This window comes from Falco rusticolus, chromosome 7 (genome assembly GCF_015220075.1).
Source record: "Falco rusticolus isolate bFalRus1 chromosome 7, bFalRus1.pri, whole genome shotgun sequence".
In the NCBI taxonomy this organism is placed as follows: Eukaryota; Metazoa; Chordata; class Aves; order Falconiformes; family Falconidae; genus Falco; species Falco rusticolus.
In genome coordinates this window covers 30,750,786-30,774,208 of record NC_051193.1, presented here as the reverse complement: position 1 = coordinate 30,774,208, position 23,423 = coordinate 30,750,786, and the positions used below count along the sequence as shown (strand labels likewise).

The 23,423-nt window shown below is 43.8% G+C and overlaps 1 protein-coding gene across 1 annotated transcript in view; it reads left to right on the top strand.

Annotated features, from left to right (window-relative positions):
• Positions 1-272: 272 nt before the first annotated feature.
• RHOJ (ras homolog family member J) overlaps positions 273-23,423 on the top strand; it is a 62,990-nt gene continuing 39,839 nt past the window's right edge. The window contains exon 1 of the mRNA XM_037394817.1: positions 273-963. Coding sequence (XP_037250714.1) covers positions 789-963 — 175 coding nt within the window. The 5' untranslated portion in view covers positions 273-788. The remainder of the gene's footprint in view (positions 964-23,423) is intronic.

Sequence of the window (23,423 nt, the reverse complement as noted above, 5' to 3'; positions counted from 1 at the left end):
AGAGGCCCGAGCCACCGGCATCGCTCCCAGCCTGGCCATGGGGGTCCGGTGGCCGCATCTCCCACCGCCTCTCCGAAATCCTCCCGGCCCGCAGCGGGGCGAGCAGCTCGAGCGCGGGATGGAGCAGGAAGCCTAAAAACTTCGGTCTGCAGAGAGACCTCTAGTGTTTTTCTTTCTCCATGTCCTGGCAGAGTTCCTCCAAAGTACAAATACACACAGAGCTCCCATTGTTTGCAGCCCTTCACAAGCCCACTGATCCTAATATGGAATTCAGCAGGAAACCCATGATTTCCTGACACACAGCAAGCTGGAGAAAGAAAGGAAAAACTCCATTAAAAACCTCCAGGCTCTCCTCCATGTTAGAAATGAAATGGAAAATGGAGTGGATTTAACAGGAATCCCCGATTCCTGCGGCCAAGCTAGAGGAAGGGAGACGTGAAGCAAAGCCGCAGGCTGCTGATATCTTTTTAAGTCGCAATAAATACTGAGAACTCCGGGGCAGGATGAGGATTTCCTGACTCGGACGAACGAGAAAGGACAGATCACTTTTTTTATGATACTTCTCTCTGTATATTTAATTTATTCACCTTGATGATTCTCTTGCCTGGTCTGGCAATTGTTAGAAGAGGCTGTGACAGCCTGGAAACATTAGTATGATTTCCTGAGTTTGAGATTTGCTGCCCCCCCCCTCCAAACTCAGGAAAAGTCAATACAATCGCACTTCATTTTTCCTTCATGTGCACTTGGAAGTCCCGGGAGCAGCAAGAGGAGCGGCGGCAGCAGCAAGAATGAACTGCAAGGAAGATGACAACTGCACTGACGGGAGCAGCAATAACACAAAGAAGATGTTAAAATGCGTGGTGGTTGGGGACGGTGCAGTCGGGAAAACTTGTTTGCTGATGAGTTATGCCAATGATGCCTTCCCAGAGGAGTATGTCCCCACTGTGTTTGACCACTATGCAGGTAAGAAAGTGCTTTAAAAGAAATTGTATTGAGAGCTGCAGGAGAGCCAGGTGGGAGGTAAAGGAAGCTCCAGGAGAGGAAAGGACGGTTCAAAGGGGATACACGGGTTGCTTCTTGTCCGGGAATGTGATTCAGGCCTGGATGGTACCCAGGCAGCTTAGATGTCAGCTCATACAGTTGGGGCAATGCAGGATTTATTCAGAAAACCTACTTGTTTGCTTCTGAATTTTATTTTGGTTTTGGCAAATAAGCAGCGTTAGAGATGCAATTAAATCCATGGGATTTTAGGGACAGCAAATATAATTCAGCCTCTATCTATTTGTATTCTTGGTTTGTTTTTTGGAATTCTGAAGTTCTGAACTTTGCAGGCTGCAGTTATGAAGACTATATATGTGTGTTCGTATATATATATATGTATATATATATATATATACACACATAAAAACATATGCTATTGGTGATCTTGTGCCTCATGGCAAATGATGCATAAATTACAATATCTATACCCTATTTAAAGAGTAATCCTTGAAAATATATCCTATTTAAGAGTAGTCTTTGAGAAAACCAGCATAGCCTCTTCCAGTGCTGTCAGAAGGTAACTCCCCTCTCAGAGATATTTGTTACTTCATCTATAAATAGATTTTAATAACTTAATGGTAGGGAAAGGAGAAGTGGTGACCAGTTTGAGTACATTATAGTGAGGGAATGTGTAGTATAAAAAAAACCCCACAATCAGGATCACTGATGCTGTACACTGCATTGCTGTGCAAAACACACCCACAGGTTAAGTACAATATTCACAGGCCTCTTTCTGCAGCAATTACTTGCTTTAGCCAGCTGTGTCCAAGGATATCACGTAGATGGTGATAGCCTAAAACTGTTGCTTAAACTTCTGCTTAAATTTTCCTATCTCAAATTCTGCTTTTTTTCTTCTCTCACTGCTCCTTCACCTTATGGTTGTTGTTGTTGTTGTTTACGAGATCCCTGAAAAACAGACTCTAGAAGTACTGCAAAACTCATTGCTTATCTTGCAGCAGGAGTTGGAGTTTCCTTCATTCTCTCCCCACCTCCTTAAAAACTGAATTTTCACGGCGTGGCTTATCATAGATTTGGTATACTGTAATGGGAAAATCTCTGTTTTCATTCTGGCTTCATGTCAGGTTTAGCAGATGAACCGGCCAAACAAGAAAGCTGTGTAATTGCAGAATCCTATCCATGGAAATGTGAAGACCTTTTCCTCCACAAGAGTGGGCAGCATCACTTCTAATGCAAGCAACACTCTTCCCTCTGCCCTTCCCACCAGATAGATTAAACGACCATTTTAGAAAAAAAAAAATCTTCACCCAGACAAAATGTAAGAAAGAATGTTGCCTGTTGTAAATATGTACTTCCATGAGCCAAAAACCCTAAGGAAGCCTGACTGCATGAATTTATGCCTTATATTGCAACAGCACCCACTTTCCCATGATAAGCTGAGATCTGCTTGTCCCTTACAGCTTGGCATCCCAGCAGGACACCAGTCCCAGTACCCACTGCCCTTCTCTTTTTCTCTCCCATGCCCCACAAATACCTCTGCATCTGGAAAAAGCTATACTGTAGCTGGTACCAGACCATGTACGCATCAGCCTGCGGGCTGGGTGGTTTTGGTGTGAGCAGGGGGGCACACACGTGCATGGGGACTGTGCACACCCATCAGCACAGAGGCTAGCCAGGCAGGCTGGCGCTTGGTAGGGGCACCACGCCAAGTTTCTCTTCCCTAGCCATCTGCAGGTGACTCGCAGGGACTTGCTTTGATTTTCTTTCCACTAAGTCAAAACTGGGAAAAAGTGCCAGTGGGCTCAAAAGTTACTGGGGGAGACAAGAGCTGAGAGAAGGTTGGGAAGATGAGGAGTGTCACTCTGTAATCCTCATTTCCTTAGAGTGCCAGGTAAAAGCAGTATGCATGCGCTTTTAAATCAAGCTACATTCTCAGGGTTTGAAGACTTAGACCTCTAAAATATCTCCAGTTATTCTTATTTGCCTTCTTAACTATTATAGCACACAAATATAAACTAAGAATGTTTCAATGAGAAAGTTCAGAAAGATAAGGGAAAAAATAGCTGCGTATATTAACATGCTATTCTGAGACAGACTCTGCCCAGTGGCAGTGGTCAAAACTAGCATTGATAAAAATGGAATGTGGGTTTTTTGAAAAATCTCATTATTTATTAAACCAATTTCACTACAAAACTGCACACAGAATTGAGCAATGGAAATTGGTTCTGCAGCAGAGCACTGGAAAAAAATCCCACTCATAAGCCATAAAAATATTACATGGCATAAGGTATAACATAACCTATTTAAAATACTCTGGGTATTGAGAGAGAAAAGAGCTCACCTGGGGCAACCTTACCCCTGAGCTTACAGCCTTTAGGATATTCTGTCACAACTCCTTCCACATCCATCTGTGTGGCAGCCCCACAGCAGGACCATGGGCATGGTGACACCACAGGCACCACGGCGCACAGGGAGGCTTCATACGTAGGCAGATCCTGCAGGGTGGTGGAGGCTCTGGAAAAATCACATTTGAATTTACCCCTGAGAACTGGTTTGTCTGCCCCTGCCCTTGCCCCTGCCAAAACCAACTGTTTCAACTTTCCCAAATGCGCTGAAACCATTTGATTCAGTTCTGCTGTGCTGGAAATGCTCAAAAGCAACTAATGGCTGCAGATTTTGGCAAAGCTGCACTTCCCATGGGAGGTTTTTCACCCAGGTTATTACCAGCAGTGGTGCGTTAGCAAGCGCTTCCTCTTGCCTCACCAGGTCACAACCTGGTTGTGTGTCCCAGGGCATTTACCAATTTCCTTCTTTCGAATGGAAAAAGTAGGGAGGGGGGAAGCATTAAAAATTGAGGAATCCAGTGGTGATCTCAGAGCAGTTTCTCACTGCTGCGACTCTAGCGACTCAGGGAAGACAGTGATACTATCCAGCACAGCGTTGGGAAAAGCTCCAGCTGCACCAATGCCGTGGCCAAGGCGTTAACCATTCACAGCCCCACAGCACCAGCTATGTTTACTTGCCCTGCTGCATCTCATCTTTTTAGTTCCTTCCCTGGGCAGGTTTTTATAACCCAGGTAAAGCAGGTGAACATACCGACAAGGGTAGCCCAGAGGAAGCAAGCAGCATTTCAAACAGCTGTGCTCCAAGTGTTAGATCCATACGGTACTTATTCAGTGTCTTTCACATGAAAGGGCTTGAAAACACTTTATAAAATTCAAGCCCAACCTGCCTCTAAGAAAATCAGAGGCGGTAGATGGATTTCTCCCAGTGCAGGAAAAGGCTTTCTGCAGATAACTTACACAGCATTTACAACTCCAATACAGTGATGCCTGGGATGAAAGGCTGTTGGTGTTTCAGCATGTATGCAGCTGTGTTGTACAAAAGTCAAAACCAGTTACTAGCTGCACACTAGTAACATTCTGCCACAGATTTCACCCACAGTCCACAAAAATGAATTTGTTCAGGGCCTGTTGCCAGGGTTGGGATGTGATGGATGTAGAGTAGGGTCAGAGGCAATGCCAGACAGATGGGGAAGCCAAATTTGTTACTTGGATACGAAAATGGTTTGTTTTGTTGGATGCGTGGAAGTTTATGAGTATGGTTATTTTCCAAGGCATTTTTGATGGAGGGCAGAGCCCTGAGTAGGTTCCCTTACCTTTGGGGAATTTCCAAGTCCCACACTGAAAGGGTTTAGCCATGGGGTAAAAGACTTTCTAGGGCAGGCGAAGCAAAGTGCTGCCCTAGTGACAAACAGGATATTACTGGCAATAACTGTAACAATAGGGGCTGTTTGGATAGTGACTAGATGCTTTAACATCCTTGTTCCATTCCATGTTTTGAACATCAAATGCTGCTTTTCTGTGAGCAAAGGTCTTTCAGCCAGGGTGACTTGTCTTGTGTCTAGCTATGTAAGGTTATAAATGTTTATTTAGGGTTGAGGTTGTATCAACAAAAAAAATCAATTCAACTATTAGCAGAGTTGGTTTAATAGTACCAAAACTAACTGGCTTGCTCTGTGAAATACAGAAGGGAGGTGTGCATTATTTGTTACTTAGGCAGCCACCAAGCATCCCATTTGAGGTTCACGAACCCTAAGAACCCAGCATTTTTTAGCATGAAATTTATTCACCCTAAAACTTATATTCAGTCTTCCTAGAGAGGTCATCGATGACCCGAGCCTGTCAGTGTTTAAGAAGTATTTGGACAATGCCCTTAATAATATGCTTTAACTTCTTCTCAGCCCTGAAGTGGTCAGGCAGCTGAACCAGACGATCGCTGTAGGTCCCTTCCAACTGAAACTACCCTACCCTACCCTACCCTAGTCTAGTCTAGTTCATTCCATTCCATTCTATCCTATTCTGTTCTAAAAGTGCATTCTTTTTTTTTTTTTTCCATGTAAAAAAACTCAATTATTAAGGAGCAGTACTAATACCATGCAACTAACTTGGCCCACTATGCAGAGGTGAATGAACTCATTAGATGGTTGAAGTCTAAGGAGAAGAGGGTGGTGAGTCTTAAACTGCCCAGTTCAGGCATAGCACACAGATGAAATTCATACAAATAGCTTTAGGAGCCAAAGTTGCATCTTTGGTAAACAAGGGAGGTCAACCCCTCCAAAGGAGAACTACAAAGCATCTGCACTGAAGACATAAAGTAGATGGCGTAAATATGTCCCTCCCTCCCCTCATGTCTCAGCACAAACTGATGAACATTTATAAATAGTGAATCCATTTGAAAAAAATTAGCAGTGGCATGTGATCAGCTAATGAATAACATACCAAATAGTTCAGCCATGACTGGAGCTCTGTAAATTAAAAGCAATATAGAAGAAGACAGCTGTTAATTACTGTTAAGAGACACATATTTTGTTCTTTAGTGATGATTCAACCTAATCTGTCTGACTTTGCACTGAAGTGGGCTGGAGCGCTCACCAGTTGCACAAGAAGCAGTGGTCCCGACCTTGCTGGCCACGCAGGGAGGCAGAGTCTTTTGCTCTCATGTTCTTATTAGCAGAGAAGCAGTACTACTGCTCTTTCTTGGCCAGAGCAGTCAGCTTGCACCTCTGCAAATCTGTAAAACTGTTATATCCTGCCCATGGGTCACAGCACTGACTCAGATCCCTGTTCCTCGTGTCCTCCCACGAAAGAGAGCAGTTGGAAGAGGGCTGTCACTGCCCATGGGGCTGCCCATGGCTGGCCGCTCTGCGTGCTGGGGCAGGCAGGAGCACCCAGGGGAGACAGGCCATGCAAAGCAGTTTTGCCTGGCAGACTCTCCCTATACTGGAAGAACCACCAGCCAAGTCATGGCAGAAACCAGATGGGAGCCAACACATCCCAGTTTCTCCAGCTACCAGCACAAGAACACACCTGTCCACACTTTTGATGTGCTAGCTATTTTTAATTGATTGCTAATGCACACTGGTTTCACCCCATCTCTGCTTGCCATGGTGTGCAAGCAATGACTTAAACCCCATACCATCACTTTTTTTCCCCTGTTGAAACTTCATTAGACAGGAAGAGATTGCCCGAGGAGATTTGCAATTTCTGCATGGGTGCTGCCGTGGGAGTCTTCACACTACCACATTCTTGAGACAGTTGTCTCCTATAAACAGCCTTGGTAGCATATTAGAGAAACCCTTCATGCAATGTTTGGAGTCATTAAACTGAAAGAGCTATAAATAGCACTGAAAGAGAGCTGTGATGTTTATTTGCATGGACGTTTGCAGTGGGTTTTTTTTTCCTTTTAATGTTCATCCAATTTTGATTGTACAGATTTGAACTTTATGTGAGACAAGAAAGCATTGACTCTTTTAAAGATCTGGCTCTTCAGACCAGCAACCACAGAGCAGATATGTTCATTTTGCCTCTTGGGAGCTAAAAGGACTTCTCTGCCAATCTGGTATCATCCAGAGTAAACCAGGGATCTCAATAAAACACTCAAGGTAGGACACAACAGAAACCCACCAGTGCAATTCAAAGATTTTCATGGCTGACTTTTCTGAAGATAAATTTTACAGAACCACTAATTCTTAGGATCCCCACAGAAAGTTTAATACTCCATGCTGTGTCGCATAAGCCAGAAGAGATGTAGTGAACCTCAGATTTTTTCACATCCAGGAAGCCTGGACAGTCTTTATACCAAAAAGGTGCTTTTTGTCTGCACCACCCTGCACCACCATGATTATTCCACATTCAGGAGAAACAGGCACATATACACCCCCAAGCCTCTTAAGACCTTTTCCTTCTGAAGGTGTTTTACAGTACGTGAAGATTTGCGATAACTATCGCTCATATCTCTCTTCCTCACACACATCCCTGTATTGTCCTGAGGGTGCACAACCCGCTCGAAGCCCACGGAGACAGAGATCCTTGGATGTTTTGTCATCCTATTTACTCAGGCTAAACGAGTATCAGGTAAATGAGATCAGAAACCATCTGCAGTGGTGCTCTGAGCATTGCGGTGACAAAGGTCCCCCTTTCCCCCAGCACTACTGAAATGCAGCGGTGGCTGGGAAGAACCTGCAGCACCTAAGCTGCTTCCTACCTTTGCCTCTGGCTCTGTTACACAGCTGCTCTTTGTGCTGTTGCCGTTCCTGGTTTGATTTTACACTGACGAAAGCTTTATGCTACAAACACAAAGAAGCTCTCCACCAACCCCTCCCACACCCACCAGCATCTTGCTGATCACCCAGGACTCAACTGGCAGCCCAGAAGCTGCTGCAGCCTGATGCACAGAACTGGTTTCTTCATCCAGCATCAGCAGTGTACAGATGTCCTTGTGCAACCAGCACAGCAGGGGACAACACTGCACCATGAATAACCTTTACAGTTTTAAAACAAGATGTAAAGAATAAGCACACACATCAGCAAGGATAGTGCCAGGAATTAGAGGAGTAGATGAAGCAGCCATGTTATTTTATCCAGATCTATCTGCCCTAAATTCCACCTAAGCCCCTCTGTCTACTACTTTGCATTAGCTATGTAGCATTTGAGGGCAATAGAAAACACAAAGAATACTAAGCGGAGAGTTAGACCATTTGAATGTGTATTGGTCATTCCAGCGTAGAACAACGGGGTTTTTTCAGGTCAACCACAGTCCTGAGGGAATGGGTAGGAAAGATGAGAAAGTAAAATGATTTAAAAAGAAATATTTCTTTGCATGGTATGTGATTAATCCAAGGAATTCATCACTGTGCAGACATTACTGAGGACAAAATTTTAACAAGGTTTGCAAAAAAGGGAGGCTGGACCATATATCAGGTGGATTGTGTGTTATCATAAGCTAATGAAGATTTCCACAAGAGATAATAAAATGTGAGCTGACACCACCTCCTGTTAGGGGCAGGGATAAGACCTAAATTTGGTCTGATGAGTGGCAAATTGTCTTAAATCTGCTCATCAGAGTTGAAGACCTGACTCCCTGGGCTGTGAGTTTGGCCCAGTCCAGCACTCTTGCACTCGGCGCTGTAGAAAAGGACTTTTTGGAATGATTCTTCTGATATATGGATGAGCAAACAGATTTTGAAATTTTGTTTATGCAGCAATGGCCTACTGCAGAGACATGGCAGGATTTGTCTGGAGCATGAAAAGAGTGAACAGTGGTGGTGATGAGAAAATGACCCTTTTCTTCTCCAGTCCTCCAAGACAGTCGATCTTAGCCTTTCCCTGCCCTTCCAATCAGTGTAACTTTGCAGGAGGTGACATCAGCTGAGAAAACCAAAACTGAAACTGTGGGCTCTGACCCTTGAAGGACAATCTCTACAGCTTGGACAAACAATCACATCCACTATCTTAAAATCAACAATTGACTCAGTACAGCCAGCCATCCATACCAGGGGGCAAAACCACCCACAGGTAGTGCCAGACTAGGCGCATGTTGACAGTCAGGCAGATGCTTTTCAACAGCAGATGTTCCACATGTGGGAAAGAAAAACAAAAACTTAGCAAAGAAGTCTAAGCAACCAAAATTCCAAGACATGTACAAACTTCTCAATTTCTGCAGGATGTGGCAGTGGTTTTGCTGTCATCATTACGATGGCTTAGTTACAGATCAAATCAATGCAAAATACCTCCACTAAAAGTTCCTTCTCAGTTTCTGTTCTCTTGATAAACCTTGATACCTTGATGATGTACTAGTGATACACATCATTGCTACTGCTCAGCACTGTGTACATTTTGCCCTGCAGGCAGTGCCTTTCCCATGTTCTAACTTTCCAGTTGTTATGGCCAGACCTAATGACATCATGGAAATGGCAAGGGATGAGGAAGAGCAAACATATTTCCTTCAATTGTTCTGTTCAGACAAAGTCATTAAACAGTAATGACATCTGTCAAATTCTTATTTATTTTTGCAATGAAAAAAATCCAACTTATTATATTTCTAGTCTGCTTTTAGGAGTGACCACTCACTAGTCTCCTGTCAGATATACTGTTCTTGTATCCCAAGCCATGGGTCTTCCAGCTAAGCCAGAGAATAAGTTACTGAAGAATGAAAGCTTAATGAATTGTCACCCCAAGTTTTATCCCAAGAGGCACTGAATGAATGAATTCTAGATCGGATTTATGAACTGATATTCATCTCTCTTTTTTCCCCCCAGTTAAGATCAGGGAAAGTGGGTTTTAAAATAATTTCTAATAACTAAAAGCTAAGGAAAAAAATGTTTATTTATCTTTATTATTAAGTATTATTTTCATTCAGACTCAGGAGCCTCTCACCCAAGACAAGCCATGCTACCAGCAGCCTTGGCTGAAAGCAGGGACTAGACCTTACGTGCAACTTATACATGTGCTAAAATGTTCAAGCGCCATTCATCAGTCAATGACTTCCCCATGTGGGAATGCTGGGCAGGAAAGCTCTCCCAGATCTAAGAATGAATCATTACACCTCACTGCAACCCCAAGTACCATCCGTCAAGTCAGCAGTGAGGACACAGCCAGGTGAGCGTAGCATGAGAGATCCAATGATACAATCCAACCGTGTGGTTGCTACCACCTTTGGCTGACATGCATGCCGATCTCATTATGCAGTGGTGGGGTTTCCTTAGTGTTTGTTCTGTAGCATATATATTCATAGATTTATGACCACGAGCAAAACCCTCTTGTTAAACAGCTGTCACTGTGGGTATGGAAAATCATCATATGAGGGCAGGCAAGATGGCTCGAAAGGGTCCTGGGGGACACAGAGCCATCTGCACCCTGTGGCACTTTCTGGGAAGTGGTGTCCTCAGCTGCTCCCCATAGCCAAAGTGGTGTGTTTGGGATTCCCGGGAAGGGGAAGACATGAAAGACCATGAGAGCTTGGTATTTCAGCTGGCACAGTTCCCCAGACTTAGCGTGGATCCAGTGCACCAGCAAATCCAGCAATGGGGTCGCCTGAAGGTTGCCTTTCTGCCTTGGAGACTGGCACAGCAACGAACCCATAAATATGAAACACGCCAACCAGCCTCAGAGGAAGAGAAGCCTGGAAAAAACATTCACTGACAGGAGAAGCACTGAGAAAAAAAAGAAGGAAAAAAAAATATCTCCCAAAGGAGGGAGGTGCACAGCTGCAAAAATATTCCCAAGCACAGTGGCACAGGAGGTACAGTCAGGAGCATGATGGCTTGGGAGCAGGAGGGGAAGAGCAGCTGTACCAGGATCCTCACTCCTGGTTCAGGATAGTTTGCAAGTCTATCATGGAAACAGCAGTCCCCACGATGAGCACAGGTGCCAACACTTGGGCATCTGAAAGAGTTAAAGAGGACTGTGAAGAGGGGCTGGACAGAAAGGTCCTGCCACGGTGCAGGAAGATGCCCGAGGTGACTCACTAAAACTACTTTCCAGCCCTTGTGATTCTGAGGGGATAGGAGGCCACGTCTCTTATTAAAGTCTCTGGCTCAGACATCCAGCTATAACTTCGATGTAATGACATTAACAGTATCTGTTAATGCTCGGCTTTCTGCAGACTTTAAGGAAAAGAACAGCTTCAGCAATGAGTGGGAAAGTGCACATGTTCAAACATAACATTAATTTTTATCCCGTGGGAGATGGGACAAAAAGAGCATCTATTTACAATAATAATGCTGCTTTGCTGAGAACAGAACATAAGGAAAATCCCATAAGGTTGGAAAATGTGTTTTAAGTTCACAAACTGTCTCATGTTCCAGCTCCAGAATGGGCAGCCGTCCAGCTGCTGTGAGCAGCTCTGTCCTCCAAGGCCAGACTCTCCCGTCTCGGAACTCTTGGTTTCTGAGCAATCTCCCCAGCTCATTTCAGAAGCAGTTAGCTTACCTCTGTGTGTTTTCCTCCAATAGCTAGGTGCGGAGTCAATGGTTTTTTCTAATTTTGGGAGCCCAGTCGCTAGATTCTCTGTCCACAAGCAGCAGAAATGCAGAGCCCTGAGTTTTCATTTAAAAGTTGAGGCGTTCCCACCAGGGAATCTCAGCTCTGGAACAGACTCACGCTGAAAATGCCTCCTGAGACCATCTATTTTACGCTATATATATCAAGCAATGGCTTGTCGAAGTAATGCCCAGGACTTTGTGTTGTCCATTCAAGCCTGGCAGAGAGCACTGCTATTGACAGGTTGCGTTGTGTGATCCTGCTTCCCAGGTGGCTCCATATGGGCACACAAACTTCACTGAGGGCACAGGGTCTATCTATGTGTAGATTACAAAATATCTCTAGAGAGGTATTTTGTAATTGCATCTTTATTTTTGCTTAGTTGTAACTACACGTAGACCTTTTCAGCTATATCAAAACACAAAGGATACTGTAGAATTGCTTGTAATTTCTTTGTAGTTTAATCCCATTTTTGCCCTCTGAAAACTTGCCATTAACATTTTCAGCAGAAGCACGAACAAAATCTAGGATGGCATTTGTATGCTCTTATTTAAGCTCTTAGAATGGCCCTTTGCTTTCTTAGTGCTGCTTCACTTTGTTCTGTGTGTGTAACCAGTAAATCTCAAAAATCAAGTACAATTCCCATCATCTCATTGCCTTCTAGTCACTGCTTGGAATATTTTAAGCCTCTTCCAGGAATACAAGGAAATAACATCTCTCACTAAAAACTATATGTGAAATACAGCTTTAAGAAAGTAATTTTCCAGGAATACTGTCCATGAAAGCAGGATCAAACTCAACATTAAAAGGGGAGTTCATATTCCGAAAAATATTCAGCTAATCTGCCAGAAACCAGGTCTTACAGAACTCCAAATTAGCTGAGCCAGTTCATAATACCATTAATATGGAGAATTTCCCTTGCCATACATAGAAATATTCTCTGATGGAGTTTGCCACTTGGAGATCTGCTGGGAATTTACCTAAACCATTGTTTGATTCAGTTCCAGAGGGGTGAGGTTGCTGTGGTTCTTGTTATTTTAATATTTTAGAGTGTTAAGTGCATTTTCTCCCTCTATTCTCCCTCCTGGGAAACTGCTAAAATGGTGAAATAATTCATTCTTCCATTATTTGAATCATATTGACTAATTTCTTTCTTTTCCTGTAAAAAGCTCCTTGAAGCAATATCATAAGCCCTTCCTGATGCTTCCAAGGAAGGAAGAAGCAACAGAGAGTGTGAATACAGAACAAGGTCCCCAGTCTGAAGGAATGTTTGACAGAGGAAATCTGTGCCAAGAAAATGGTGGAACAGGAATAACTTGTGTTGACTCCATATGGTGCTCCCAACTGGGTTTCTCTCCCCCTGCCTTCTACGTAAATGCATGAACGTGAGAGATTAAAAAAAAAAAAAAAAAAACAAAACAAAAAAAACCCCAAAACCCAAACAAACAAAAAAAAAACCCCACCAAAAAAGCAACCAAGTCTCATGACAAATTTGCAAGGAAAACAGTATTTTGAGACTATGCCCAACGGGGTGGAAACAAGGGAACCTTGTCCCTGACTGAGTGTCATGGTGAGGCACAGGAGACAATTCATACAAAGACTACCTGACTAGAGAGCGCTTTGTACCTTCCATCACATTAAGTCCTTCCAGGTCTGGATCCGCTTTCTGCAATTCCCTCCATCTTTCAGAATGAATAGCCACATTTCCTTTCTCTACATTTATTTTCCACGTTGCCTTTTTTTTTTTTTTTTTTGCCAAAGAACAGGATCTTCCCACCTGAAATGTTGGAGAAAAAGAAAGACAGTTTGCCTTTCCAAAGCACGCCTGGGTGCGGCATGGGACACGGAGCTGGCCAGAACTAGATATGGGTCCTGCAGAGCCACCTCTGAGCCAGCTGGGTCCAAAACCAAACCACAGACATTGCACACATAGCAGCTGCCCCACAAGCACTGAGTGATAATTGTAACCGTCTGTGTCTTCTGATTTCCTCAAGCGCTGCTGAGCTGGCGAGGGCTGCTGCCGGCCAGGGCATGAGAGCAGATGTTCTTGCCTTCTGACAGATGTCAGCTCTTCCCAATGGAAAATGCCATCCAGGATGAGTGAAAACCAACCAGCAGCCAGGCAGGGGCTTGCAGTAGGGTAGGGGGACCACCCTGCAGTGACCACTACCCACTGCAGAGACCATCCAGCAGCCACCTCTTTCCTGGCAAACACTTGCCACAGGATACTGTAAAAACATTATCTCAGCACTGCTTCTTGTGCATAAGCTAGGAAAGGTCAAAAGAGCCAAGGAGCTGCACGAGAAACAAAGAAAGTCCAAGAAAATAGGAGAGAAGAAGTGGAGGAGGGTGGGAAAGAAATGTATATCCTTAGAGGATGGAGGGAGAAGGTATGTTTCAAAGAAGACAGTCCAGAAACAATCCATAAATCATAAAACAAGTTATTTGTAACAACTATGTTTTGGGGGCTATGACTCATGATTTTGAACTTTCAGGGTTAGCAAAAGTTCTGGCCAGAGCATTTTTGACGAACTATCCCACCAGGAGAAAATGCTGATTCATGAAAGTTAAAGCATTTTTCAAATACTTGGAAGGACAAAATCTTGAGGTCCAGGGCCCTCTGGTTATTTCTGACAGTGCAGCAAGAAAGACCTAAATTGAAAACATAATATATGAAGGTTTTGTTTTCATTCCATTGTAAAATGAAAACAAATTGTAAAACCTCAGAAGTTGTCGCAAAGCTGAATTATCATCCCCCTGGCCAGTTCTAGTTGGTTACTGTTATTATCCATTTTACAGTTCCTGTATTGTAATCATTATTATCCAAGGGCAGGCTTACTCCCACTTCCTCTAAAAAAAAATGTTTGCGCAGCAAAGACAAACATTTCCAAGGAAAATGCCTCAAATAACACGAGCTCAGGTGTGGGTTTAGGGTCTCGACGGGAAGAGCTGCAGGGAGAGGTCGGCAGCCCTGGGAAGCCCTGGGAAGCCTTGGCAAACCTCATGGCAGAGCCAGGCAAGCTCTTGGAAGAGAAAACGGTCTTTGAACTGAGTGTCCCTCATCGTGTTTTTAATCTCCCTGACACAGGCTACCTGCAGAATGTCTTTTTCTCCTCTTCTCCTCTGATGACTTTTGTCATCACATTACCACCTAAATCCGTATTGCTAATTAATGAGACCGCATAGGTTTGGTTTCCAGAAGAGGGAAGCCAGCCCAAGCCTCTCAAAGGTTTTCAAAGTACATCTTCCCTCCACCACACACAATCTTGCTCCAGTGAGCGGTCCCCAGAGATAGTGACAGAGGAGCAAGGACTTCAGTCATGATGCCCAGTGATGTGGAAGGAGGTATCTGTGGCCACACTCTAGTAATGCTGTTTGTAGAGTATGGAGGAAAAATACAGTAAAGGACCTGACTGGGAGCTGATGCCGTGTTAAGTTAGGAAGGACACCGTCGTGGTTAGGGGAGCTGGGCTGTGTGCAATCAGTTTGAACTTGAAATTCAGTGTATACTGCAGCCTCTGAGATCGTTTAGTGTCGGGTCACTTTCAGCATCCCCCCCATATAGCTGCATTTCTATTATCTGTCACGTTAACAAACCAAGACGCTGCTATTTGATAGGAAGGATTCATTCCATAAGCTAGAATCTAAAATGGTCTGTCCTTCCCAGGAGCTTCTCAACTGAGAGATTAAAACCCTTTCTTAGTGTGAATTACATATGACCTAAGGGAGTTCATCTGGGGTGCCTGAGCACCACTGAATTTCAGATTTCCTATACGGGCAACCCTTTCAAATGCGCTCCTGCTGTGACCTGTCAGGCAAGAATAAAAACAGAGCCATCAGAGGTAATGAGAAGGCACTACCGACAGCGTCTAATGGATTTTCTTTCTTCAAAAAGCTGAGAGCGTAACCTCAGTTTCATTTCCCAGTAAGCGTGGTGCATGTGGGTACCTAAAATTAGATATAGTCTCTATTAGTTGTAAATATTTATGCTTATTGCCGTAATACATAGCTTTTAGCCTGATGATCTTCAGTATGAGGAAGCAGTGGTAAACATTTTGATTTTGAAAATGGAAGAAATAATAGATTTTTGGGCAATCCTTTTGAAGGTTAGCTACGCTCGCACAAACTGCTGGGTTCATCTGGTTTTGAAAGGCTCACAGAGCTGGGGCCAAGCAAATCTAAGTCAGGAAGCCCTTGAAGTGAAGGAATGCATGGTGTATAATAAAAGGCCAGCAAGTAGATGAATAAAATAAGTGAATGAAGCAGATAATTTCCTTAATGCATTTCTGTGCAAACTGCTAAACTCCCAGGAAATCAGAATGAAGATATTACGACACATGACAGATAATTTCTCAGGAAGGAAATACGATTTTCCCCTTATACATTTGCAGGAGATGCAAGGAAATGTTCATATATTAATAATTGTGTGATTTGTTTTTGTCAAAGAAAGACTATATTACGAAGAAGCCATATGTTTGGGGATTTCCTCCCCACCCCACCCCGATTTGTTTCTTTACTATATTAATTTATATAAGCAGTTATAAAAGTACCTAGAGTTTCCACTTCAGGGAATTTTCCTCCAAATGGTTTGCACAGATGCCTTTTGCTAAGCAAAGACAACAGTCCTAATGCCACTCACCATTTCACAGAAGCAACCCCTGTTAATTACAGGGGCTAGTAAATGAGCTTTTTTTCTCTCCATGTTTTTTCACAGTATATACAAAAAGGGGCTGATTAGCAGAGGAACACAGGTGCCATTTGGCATTGGGCAGGGGCACTCCAGTATTGGGAAATGTCCCTATACTTGCTCAGAGAAAGGCAACTCCACCATAATCCCGGTAAAGGCCAGGGCTCACCAGCAACAATAGGAGAAAACAGTAACAGGAACCAGAAAGTCAGGGCAGATCAGGCAAAATAAACACCAACTTGCAAAAAACATTCAAAGCCCAGAAGCAACCCGGATCTTGGCATTCTTGCTGTACAATAGAGGTGTTCCTGGGGCAGAAAAAATGTAGTTGGACAGAGGAGGTTTTTGTCTGGGCACCTCAGGCTGTGGCCAGATGTGAGAGAATGGAAAATACCTCTCTCTCTCTTAACAACTTTGGTCAGAGTTTTTGAAGCCACTTTGTAGAGCTGGGGATCCCATTCATATTCAACTTGAAAATAAGCATTTTGGGATCCTTGGAAAATTCCCTCCCCTCATTTTGATTCCCAAGAGGTTCAATTCTCCTCATTCATCTTCCTGAGCTGCTGAAGATTCCCAGTTCCTCCATGGCCAACAGTCCTGCTGTAGATATCAGGGTCTTCTCTGCAGCACGCAGCGAGCCCATCCCTCAGCACCCACCCTGTTAGTTTATAAAATGGCTCATTCAGATGTTCATTAAACCTTTGGCTATGGAAACACAAGTGCTAAGACTAACTTGATATCAGAGAGTCTTAGTAGCTGTAGAAGAGGCCATTAGGCATATCACAGTTTTTGCACTCACCCATTTGGAGGGAAGATCACAAATTTCCTTAGCTCAGCAAAACTATATGGTAACTGGGTGATGATCACTGACACAGGGAGTGCAATGGATACACTCCAGATGTCTCTTCAACATCTGCTGGGATTTATATCCACCCATTGACAGATGGGAAACCTCAGTTCTGAAATGAAAAAAAGATCTATGGGCTGAGTTTATAGTAAGGTAGCCAAGACCAGAATTTCTATCTATTTGTTTGTCATCTTGCTATTTCTGGAAATACCTTCCTCTGCCCTCTTGGAACACCAGAGTGTTTATGTCCCAGACATGTAGCTGGCTTAAAAAACCTCAGATCTTAAACTAGGAAGAAGTAAGCCTATGGAGATCAATATGTCCGAAGGAACAGCAGTGGGAAAAACTCCAGAGAAAAATGTTTATGAAGGAAAGCAAATTTGCTGGAAAAAAAACTCTGCAGTTTGCTATCGTCCACATAACCGCAGGTAAGGAAAACTTTTCCACAGCGAGTGAACGTAGGCATCCATGGCAACACAGGCTGAGGGACTGTTCAAAAGGATATAGCCCTGAGACTATTCTTGAAAGCATTTTTTCACCTTCTGTAAGAATTACAAAGCTTATGATGATGAAATTATACATAGGATCAAATTAAAATGTCCCCAGTGTTTTTGCTGTGATTACAAGATGACATATATTTTCTCCATAATTTTTCAGCCCTCAGATTACTTTAGCACTGGCTTGCTAGACCCTGGTCCATCATTTGACCAAGTATATCCTGCACAGTGTCTGACTCCATCACTCCTCTTGTTAAACCACAGGGAGCCTGCTCAGACACCCCAAGCTGCCTTATGAACATAGCACTAACAATTTAGCATTTCAGCTGAAGGAAAGGAGTTTGAAGAGCTATATAGGCATACATTTCCTGATGGTTTTCTCATCCTAATTTCTCCAGAGGGTCTCAGCAGTTTCCATCTGTTTCCCAGAATCTGCTCCCAAACTCAAAGTCTGAAGATCCTGCGTGTACAGAGGAATGTTGCTGCTCTGAAAGGGCAGAGATTTTGAGAAACCCCTTTGTTCTGAAATCCTCTTAAAACCAATTCAAACCAGTTTCTTAGTGGTCCTCGGTGGTGCGGTACAAACAAGATTTAATTCTCATATCTTTGCCATTTGCTCACTGCTTTCCCCACTGAAATGGCACCAGCTGGCCATTATTACTTCACACTCCGGAGGGTTCAAAATGTTCATCAGCTCTCTGATTCTGTGAGCTCTCATTACCAAGAACAAGGAGATTTCTGGGCTGCTTGGTCAAAAACCACACTTCATATATGAGCACAGCATAATAACGCATATACTGCCTAATGTTAAACATTTCACTGCACACTGTTGAATGCTTAAAAAGAAAATGAACCACTGTTATTTTAGATGATCTTGATCACTAAAGCCCTGCAGGCAGCAGGCATCACAGCAGTGAATAGTAACAGTATTTAATAGCAAGGAGTAGGGTATATTAAATAAACATTAAATTCAACCCATAAACAGTCTCTAGTATAAGCACAGTAACACATGAGAGCTCGTGGAATTCATATAAAAGCAGGTTTGTGTCAATACTCACATTTCATTTGGAGGGAAACACCGGCATTGGGAGGGTCACACAGCTGCAGGGCAGGAACCAAGGCCAAATCATCTGTGTCATGGACCAAAGCTTTACCCACAAACTGCTCCACCTGTCATCCCATGTGCACACAAGTTGCTCCTGCCTTTATTTTTCACCTGGAAGAGTTCAAGGTTTAAGCTCTGTTTTCTTTGCCAGAACACTTCCCGTCTGGCCATATACACTGTGAGTGCTTCTCTCTTTGTCTCGGTGTCTGTTCATACACATGGATTGAAATCTGGTCTGCTGAAGGCAACATGCCTGTTGTCATGGCCAGGATGGAGATTTCATCCTCCGCCCCAAAGCCTTGCCAGCTGGGTAGCCAAGCTTTCTGTTTACTCCTCTTCAGGCTGTTTCTCACAGCCAGGCTGAGTCCATGCCCGCAGGAGTGATGCTGGAGACCACTGAAATATGTCCTGAGGGAAACAGCAGAAATACAGGATGAAGGACCACAGACCATTGCAAGCTCATGTGCTTTCTGCCACTAGCAGCCTCCCTCCATACCTACCAGCAAGGCTTCATTCAGTCCCTGTGCAGGTGTAAGCCTACGTTTGCCTCCATGCATGTCAGGAAGCCCAATCCTCAGGAAAGTCCTTCCCATAAGTGCATTAACAGTCATCTGGGCTTAAACACTAATTAAGGATAACACACATTTGCGTGTTTTGCTGAAACAATCTCAGAATGAGGAAAGTCTGAATTACGCAATATGAAAATAATACTTCACATTTATTAAGCATGTCTTGACAGTACATAAAAAGAATTCTGGAGCTTTCTTCTTGGCCAAATATTTCTCCCACTTCATACCATAGGTATGCTCCAATTGTGCTGGGAGCAGAATGGCAATATTATGACTCACTTCATATTGTAGGCTGGAAGCACCATATTTTGTTCCAGAAAGAAGCAGATCATAGGCATAAGGTTTAAAAGGCAGCTTTTTGTAAACTATATTCCAGTATATTTTGGACCACATTTTGACCAGTTGCACCATCCAGTCCCTGTTCAGCTACAGGCCTGGCTGTGCTTATTTTTAAATTTATAACTGTGCTGGAAATATAGCATGTCCAAATTAACTTACAGTGGCGAGTGAAGGAACTAAATGAATTTTTTGTGTTTCCTTCCAGAGCAACTCCCATGGCAGTAATTGCTGCCACACACTTTTGCCATCAATTCAATGTTGTGTCTATGCTGAAGCACTCAGGCACAGATGAAATGATGCTGTTCTTGTGTTTCATCAGGGCTCATTAAAGTAATCCAAACCTTTTTGTTTGTCAGCCTACAGGGGGTGGAAATGATCACCTGCCCCCTTTGGTTTTGCATTAATTATACAGGGTTTGCCCACCAAGACTACCAGGGGATGAAAGTTTATATAAAAGTTTCTTTTGGTGGTGGGGTGGAAGGGAAAAGCAAATTAATTCCTGGTATTTAACAGATGATGCAAAAACCCTATGGTCTTTGGTACCAGCCAGTTCCACTTGCAGCAATCCAGCGTTGTACCCTCTGCATAGGCTCAGGTACCAGCTGGCATCACTGGCCCCCTCAGACCTAAACTGGAAACTTCAGGAGGGCACATAGCAATTCCTCAAAAACATCCGCAAGGTTAGGAACAAACCCTGGGAAACAGTACCTTGATGCACAGACTCTCTCACTAGGACTGAAGCACTTTTAAATACAACTGCCATGTCTCAAAATCAAAGGTGCATGGGCTTTTGCTGGTATTTACTCTAGAAGTGTCCTAAGCACCAATTTTTGACTTGTGATGAGCAAAAACTGTGTGCAAGGCTTCGCGATTTGTGACCCCCATCAGCCAGCCATGCTTTCTGAGGTTTGCCTTTTAAAGGATAGCATCAGTATACTTGTCTGGAGCACACGGCAATCATGTAAGATGTTGGAGGTCCCCATATATCCAGCAGCTGAGACGCGTGTTTCCCTTCTTCCATTCAGATTTTATATCTGCAGTTTGTGTTTTGCCAGCAAAGCCCCCGAGCACCCTCTGTACCCCTCGGCCATCGTTACACATCAAAGAAATCCGTGCAGGTAGGACAGTGCTGTAAGCCTCCAGCCTGCCTTGGCTTGGCTTCCAGCCAGAAAAATCCTTCCACGCTCCTCCACCGACTCAGACCCTTGTAAGCCCTGAGCTTTACTGGGATCAGCTGCACCTGACGCTTTTGGCTCAGGACCACATTCCTCGAGGGAACTTTGAATCCCCCAAAGGATCTGCTCCAAGCAGATTTTTTTCCTCTTAGGAAACCAATAGTGCAGGATACAGGAGACTTCCTTCAGAGGATATATGTGCAGACAAAGCCTTAAAAGTTTTGCTTATGTAGAAAGAGTTGGATGGCAGACAGAGGTGTTTTGCTTTTGGGGGCAGCATCCTCACTAGTCCAGTAACAGCACATCCCCTCTGACTCGGAGACCTGCACCCCTCTGCAAAAGCACCATGCTCACGTGGGTGCAAACCAGAGCTGTACACGGCACCGGTGTAAGCACGGGGAAGGACACTGCAGGATTAAAAAGACAGGGTGTCAGGGTGGAAACACATGTCCTCTAAGATCAGGTTGGAATTATTTTGCTCTGTATTGGATCAGTCTTCCAAAAAATGCTCTCAAAATGGGAAGTATCCCAGAAGGTCACAAAAATAATAGAAGGTTTAGAAAACAAGGTCTGTAGGAAAAAGCTTCCAGTATTGCAAACATCAAGGCTGGGGACTGTGTGGGAAAAGTAATACAGAGCAGCAAGGTAACAGCCCAGAGGGACCAGTAAAGAACAGAGAATAGGAAGCTCAGGGCAGAAGGGAACATGTTTTTTTAAGGAGATCATACATACAGAATAGCCTAAATGTCCTCCAACAGCCCAAAAGTTAGAAGAGATTTTTAGTAAAATGCATACTGTAATTGCCGGGGCAGTTGCAAAACTGAATAAACTGCCCTGTGAAATCCACATGGCGCAGGCATCGCAGATACCCTGCTCGGAGCAAGACTGGGCAGGGAGCGAATGCTCATTCACACGGGCCAACAGCACATCTTTACCTCCAAAAGTCATGCTGTATGTTTGTGTTCTGGTTATCTGGTCAAATAAGAATCTCCAACAATATCCAAACAAAGCCATTATACCTTCAGCATACTGTGCTGGTTGTGGAGTGCAGAGGCACAGTAAAACAACCTTCACAGCATCCCTCCAGCCTGCATTCAGCGGAAGGCTCAAGTAGAAGGGCATGTCTTTGATATCCCATTTGCTGTTGTTATACCCTTTGGTTTTAAGTTTTAAACCCTCTAAGAGCGTAATAATGAGCTTTCCATTTCTTTGCTGACGTGGTTGATGCCTGCAGGTTGTTGAGTTTAAAAGCCAAAACACACAGACACAGAAAATTTGCTTCGGGGTTGAAAAAATATATATCTCCTATTGCAAGGGTGGGATTTAATTAGCCTTTGTTCTCCCAACTCTCACATAAACAACCACGCTCATACATCTCCCAGTACAAGGCAAGCAAAATCAAGAGTGCCTGTTCAAACTGGAATCTTACTAGTCCCTGGTGGGTGGCAGGAACATATGTGCAAGTTACAAGGCTTGAAATTTAGGACTTTGCTTCACAAAATGTCCACATGGATCAGATGAGAGATTGCTACTCACTGAAAGAAATGTTGTGCACCAGGCCTGATCCTGACAGCCTTGGTCGCGTGGGCCAGCATTTGCTTGTCCTGGGACTGCAGTTGTGTTTGTGGTTGGTACGTGCATCAGGATTTGGTGTAGAGCTGTTTTGGTCTTCAGCTGTATTATTTGCCAGTGAGTTTTCTCAACAAATATACAGCAACAACCTGTAAAGACTGATGCAAAATTTAAAATAAAAAAAAAAAAAACCACAACAAACAATGAATTTCTAAACCCTGTAGTGGGTAATATTTTATGATCCATGAAATAGCTATAATAAAAAAAAAAAGAGGGGGTGGGGGGTGGAGGAGAGAAAGGATTAAAGAGGGTTTTTAAATTGTGATAATTATCCATATCACTACATTGTAACCATATAATTATATATTGAAACACATATTCTGCCTTTGTAAAACTTCTGGTGTCATTTCTCAGCCATTCAAAGCAGCTGTTCCGTGATGCTAGGAAACAGTTCGCGTTGTCTGCTGTATTGCCTACCTCCTCCCCCTCTGCTTTTGTGTGTTCTTCCTCTATCCTCCTCCTCCTCTTCCTCCCAATCAGTCTCAGAACTAAAAAATATCACTGCCTGACTCAAACTGTGGGAAGCGGGAGCAATTTCACCGAAGTCAAACCTGGGGAAGGTGGATCTCTTCAAACGGTGAGGGAGCCTCAGCATCAGAGAAGGGGTCAAAGCCAGCTCATGGCAACAGTCTTGGTGATTAAGGCCAGTAATGATGGCAGGGAGCGCAGGAAAGCGTTGTTAGTGATGCTGGTGAACACAAGAAAAGAGTGCTGTAAATCTGCAAATTCTGTCTGAAAGTCTCTATGTCTATGTGAGTGTGTGTGTGTAAATATGTGCCTATTAAAACACTGGGAATTTCTGAATACTCGTTATTGGTGCAAATGAGTTCCCTAAGGTCCCTAGCAAAATATGAGGATAACGAGATCCATGGTAGGTGTTACGGTGGATTCTATTTCGCCATATTTAGGAGGAAATACAGCAAGCATTCATATCTGCACGAGATGTTACATGTGTGCAAATATTAGACCCTGAATCACCTGTCAACACCTCTGGGAGATATCTGCCATCTGCCTCTTTCCTGCCATCTGCCGCTTCCCCGTTTCTGATGGCTTGCCCTGAACTGGCAGGTAAAGATGCAGTCAGGAGGCAGCCTGGGACCCTGTTTCTACCCTACCCTTTCCCATGGACATGCCTGAAGTTATCTTCCAGCCTTGCTTCGTTCTCTTCAGAGTACCACATCGTGTGAGCTGGGAGCTTCCTCAGTGCAGCACCAAAGGCATCTGCTTTCTTTTAAAGGTTATTTGTCAAAG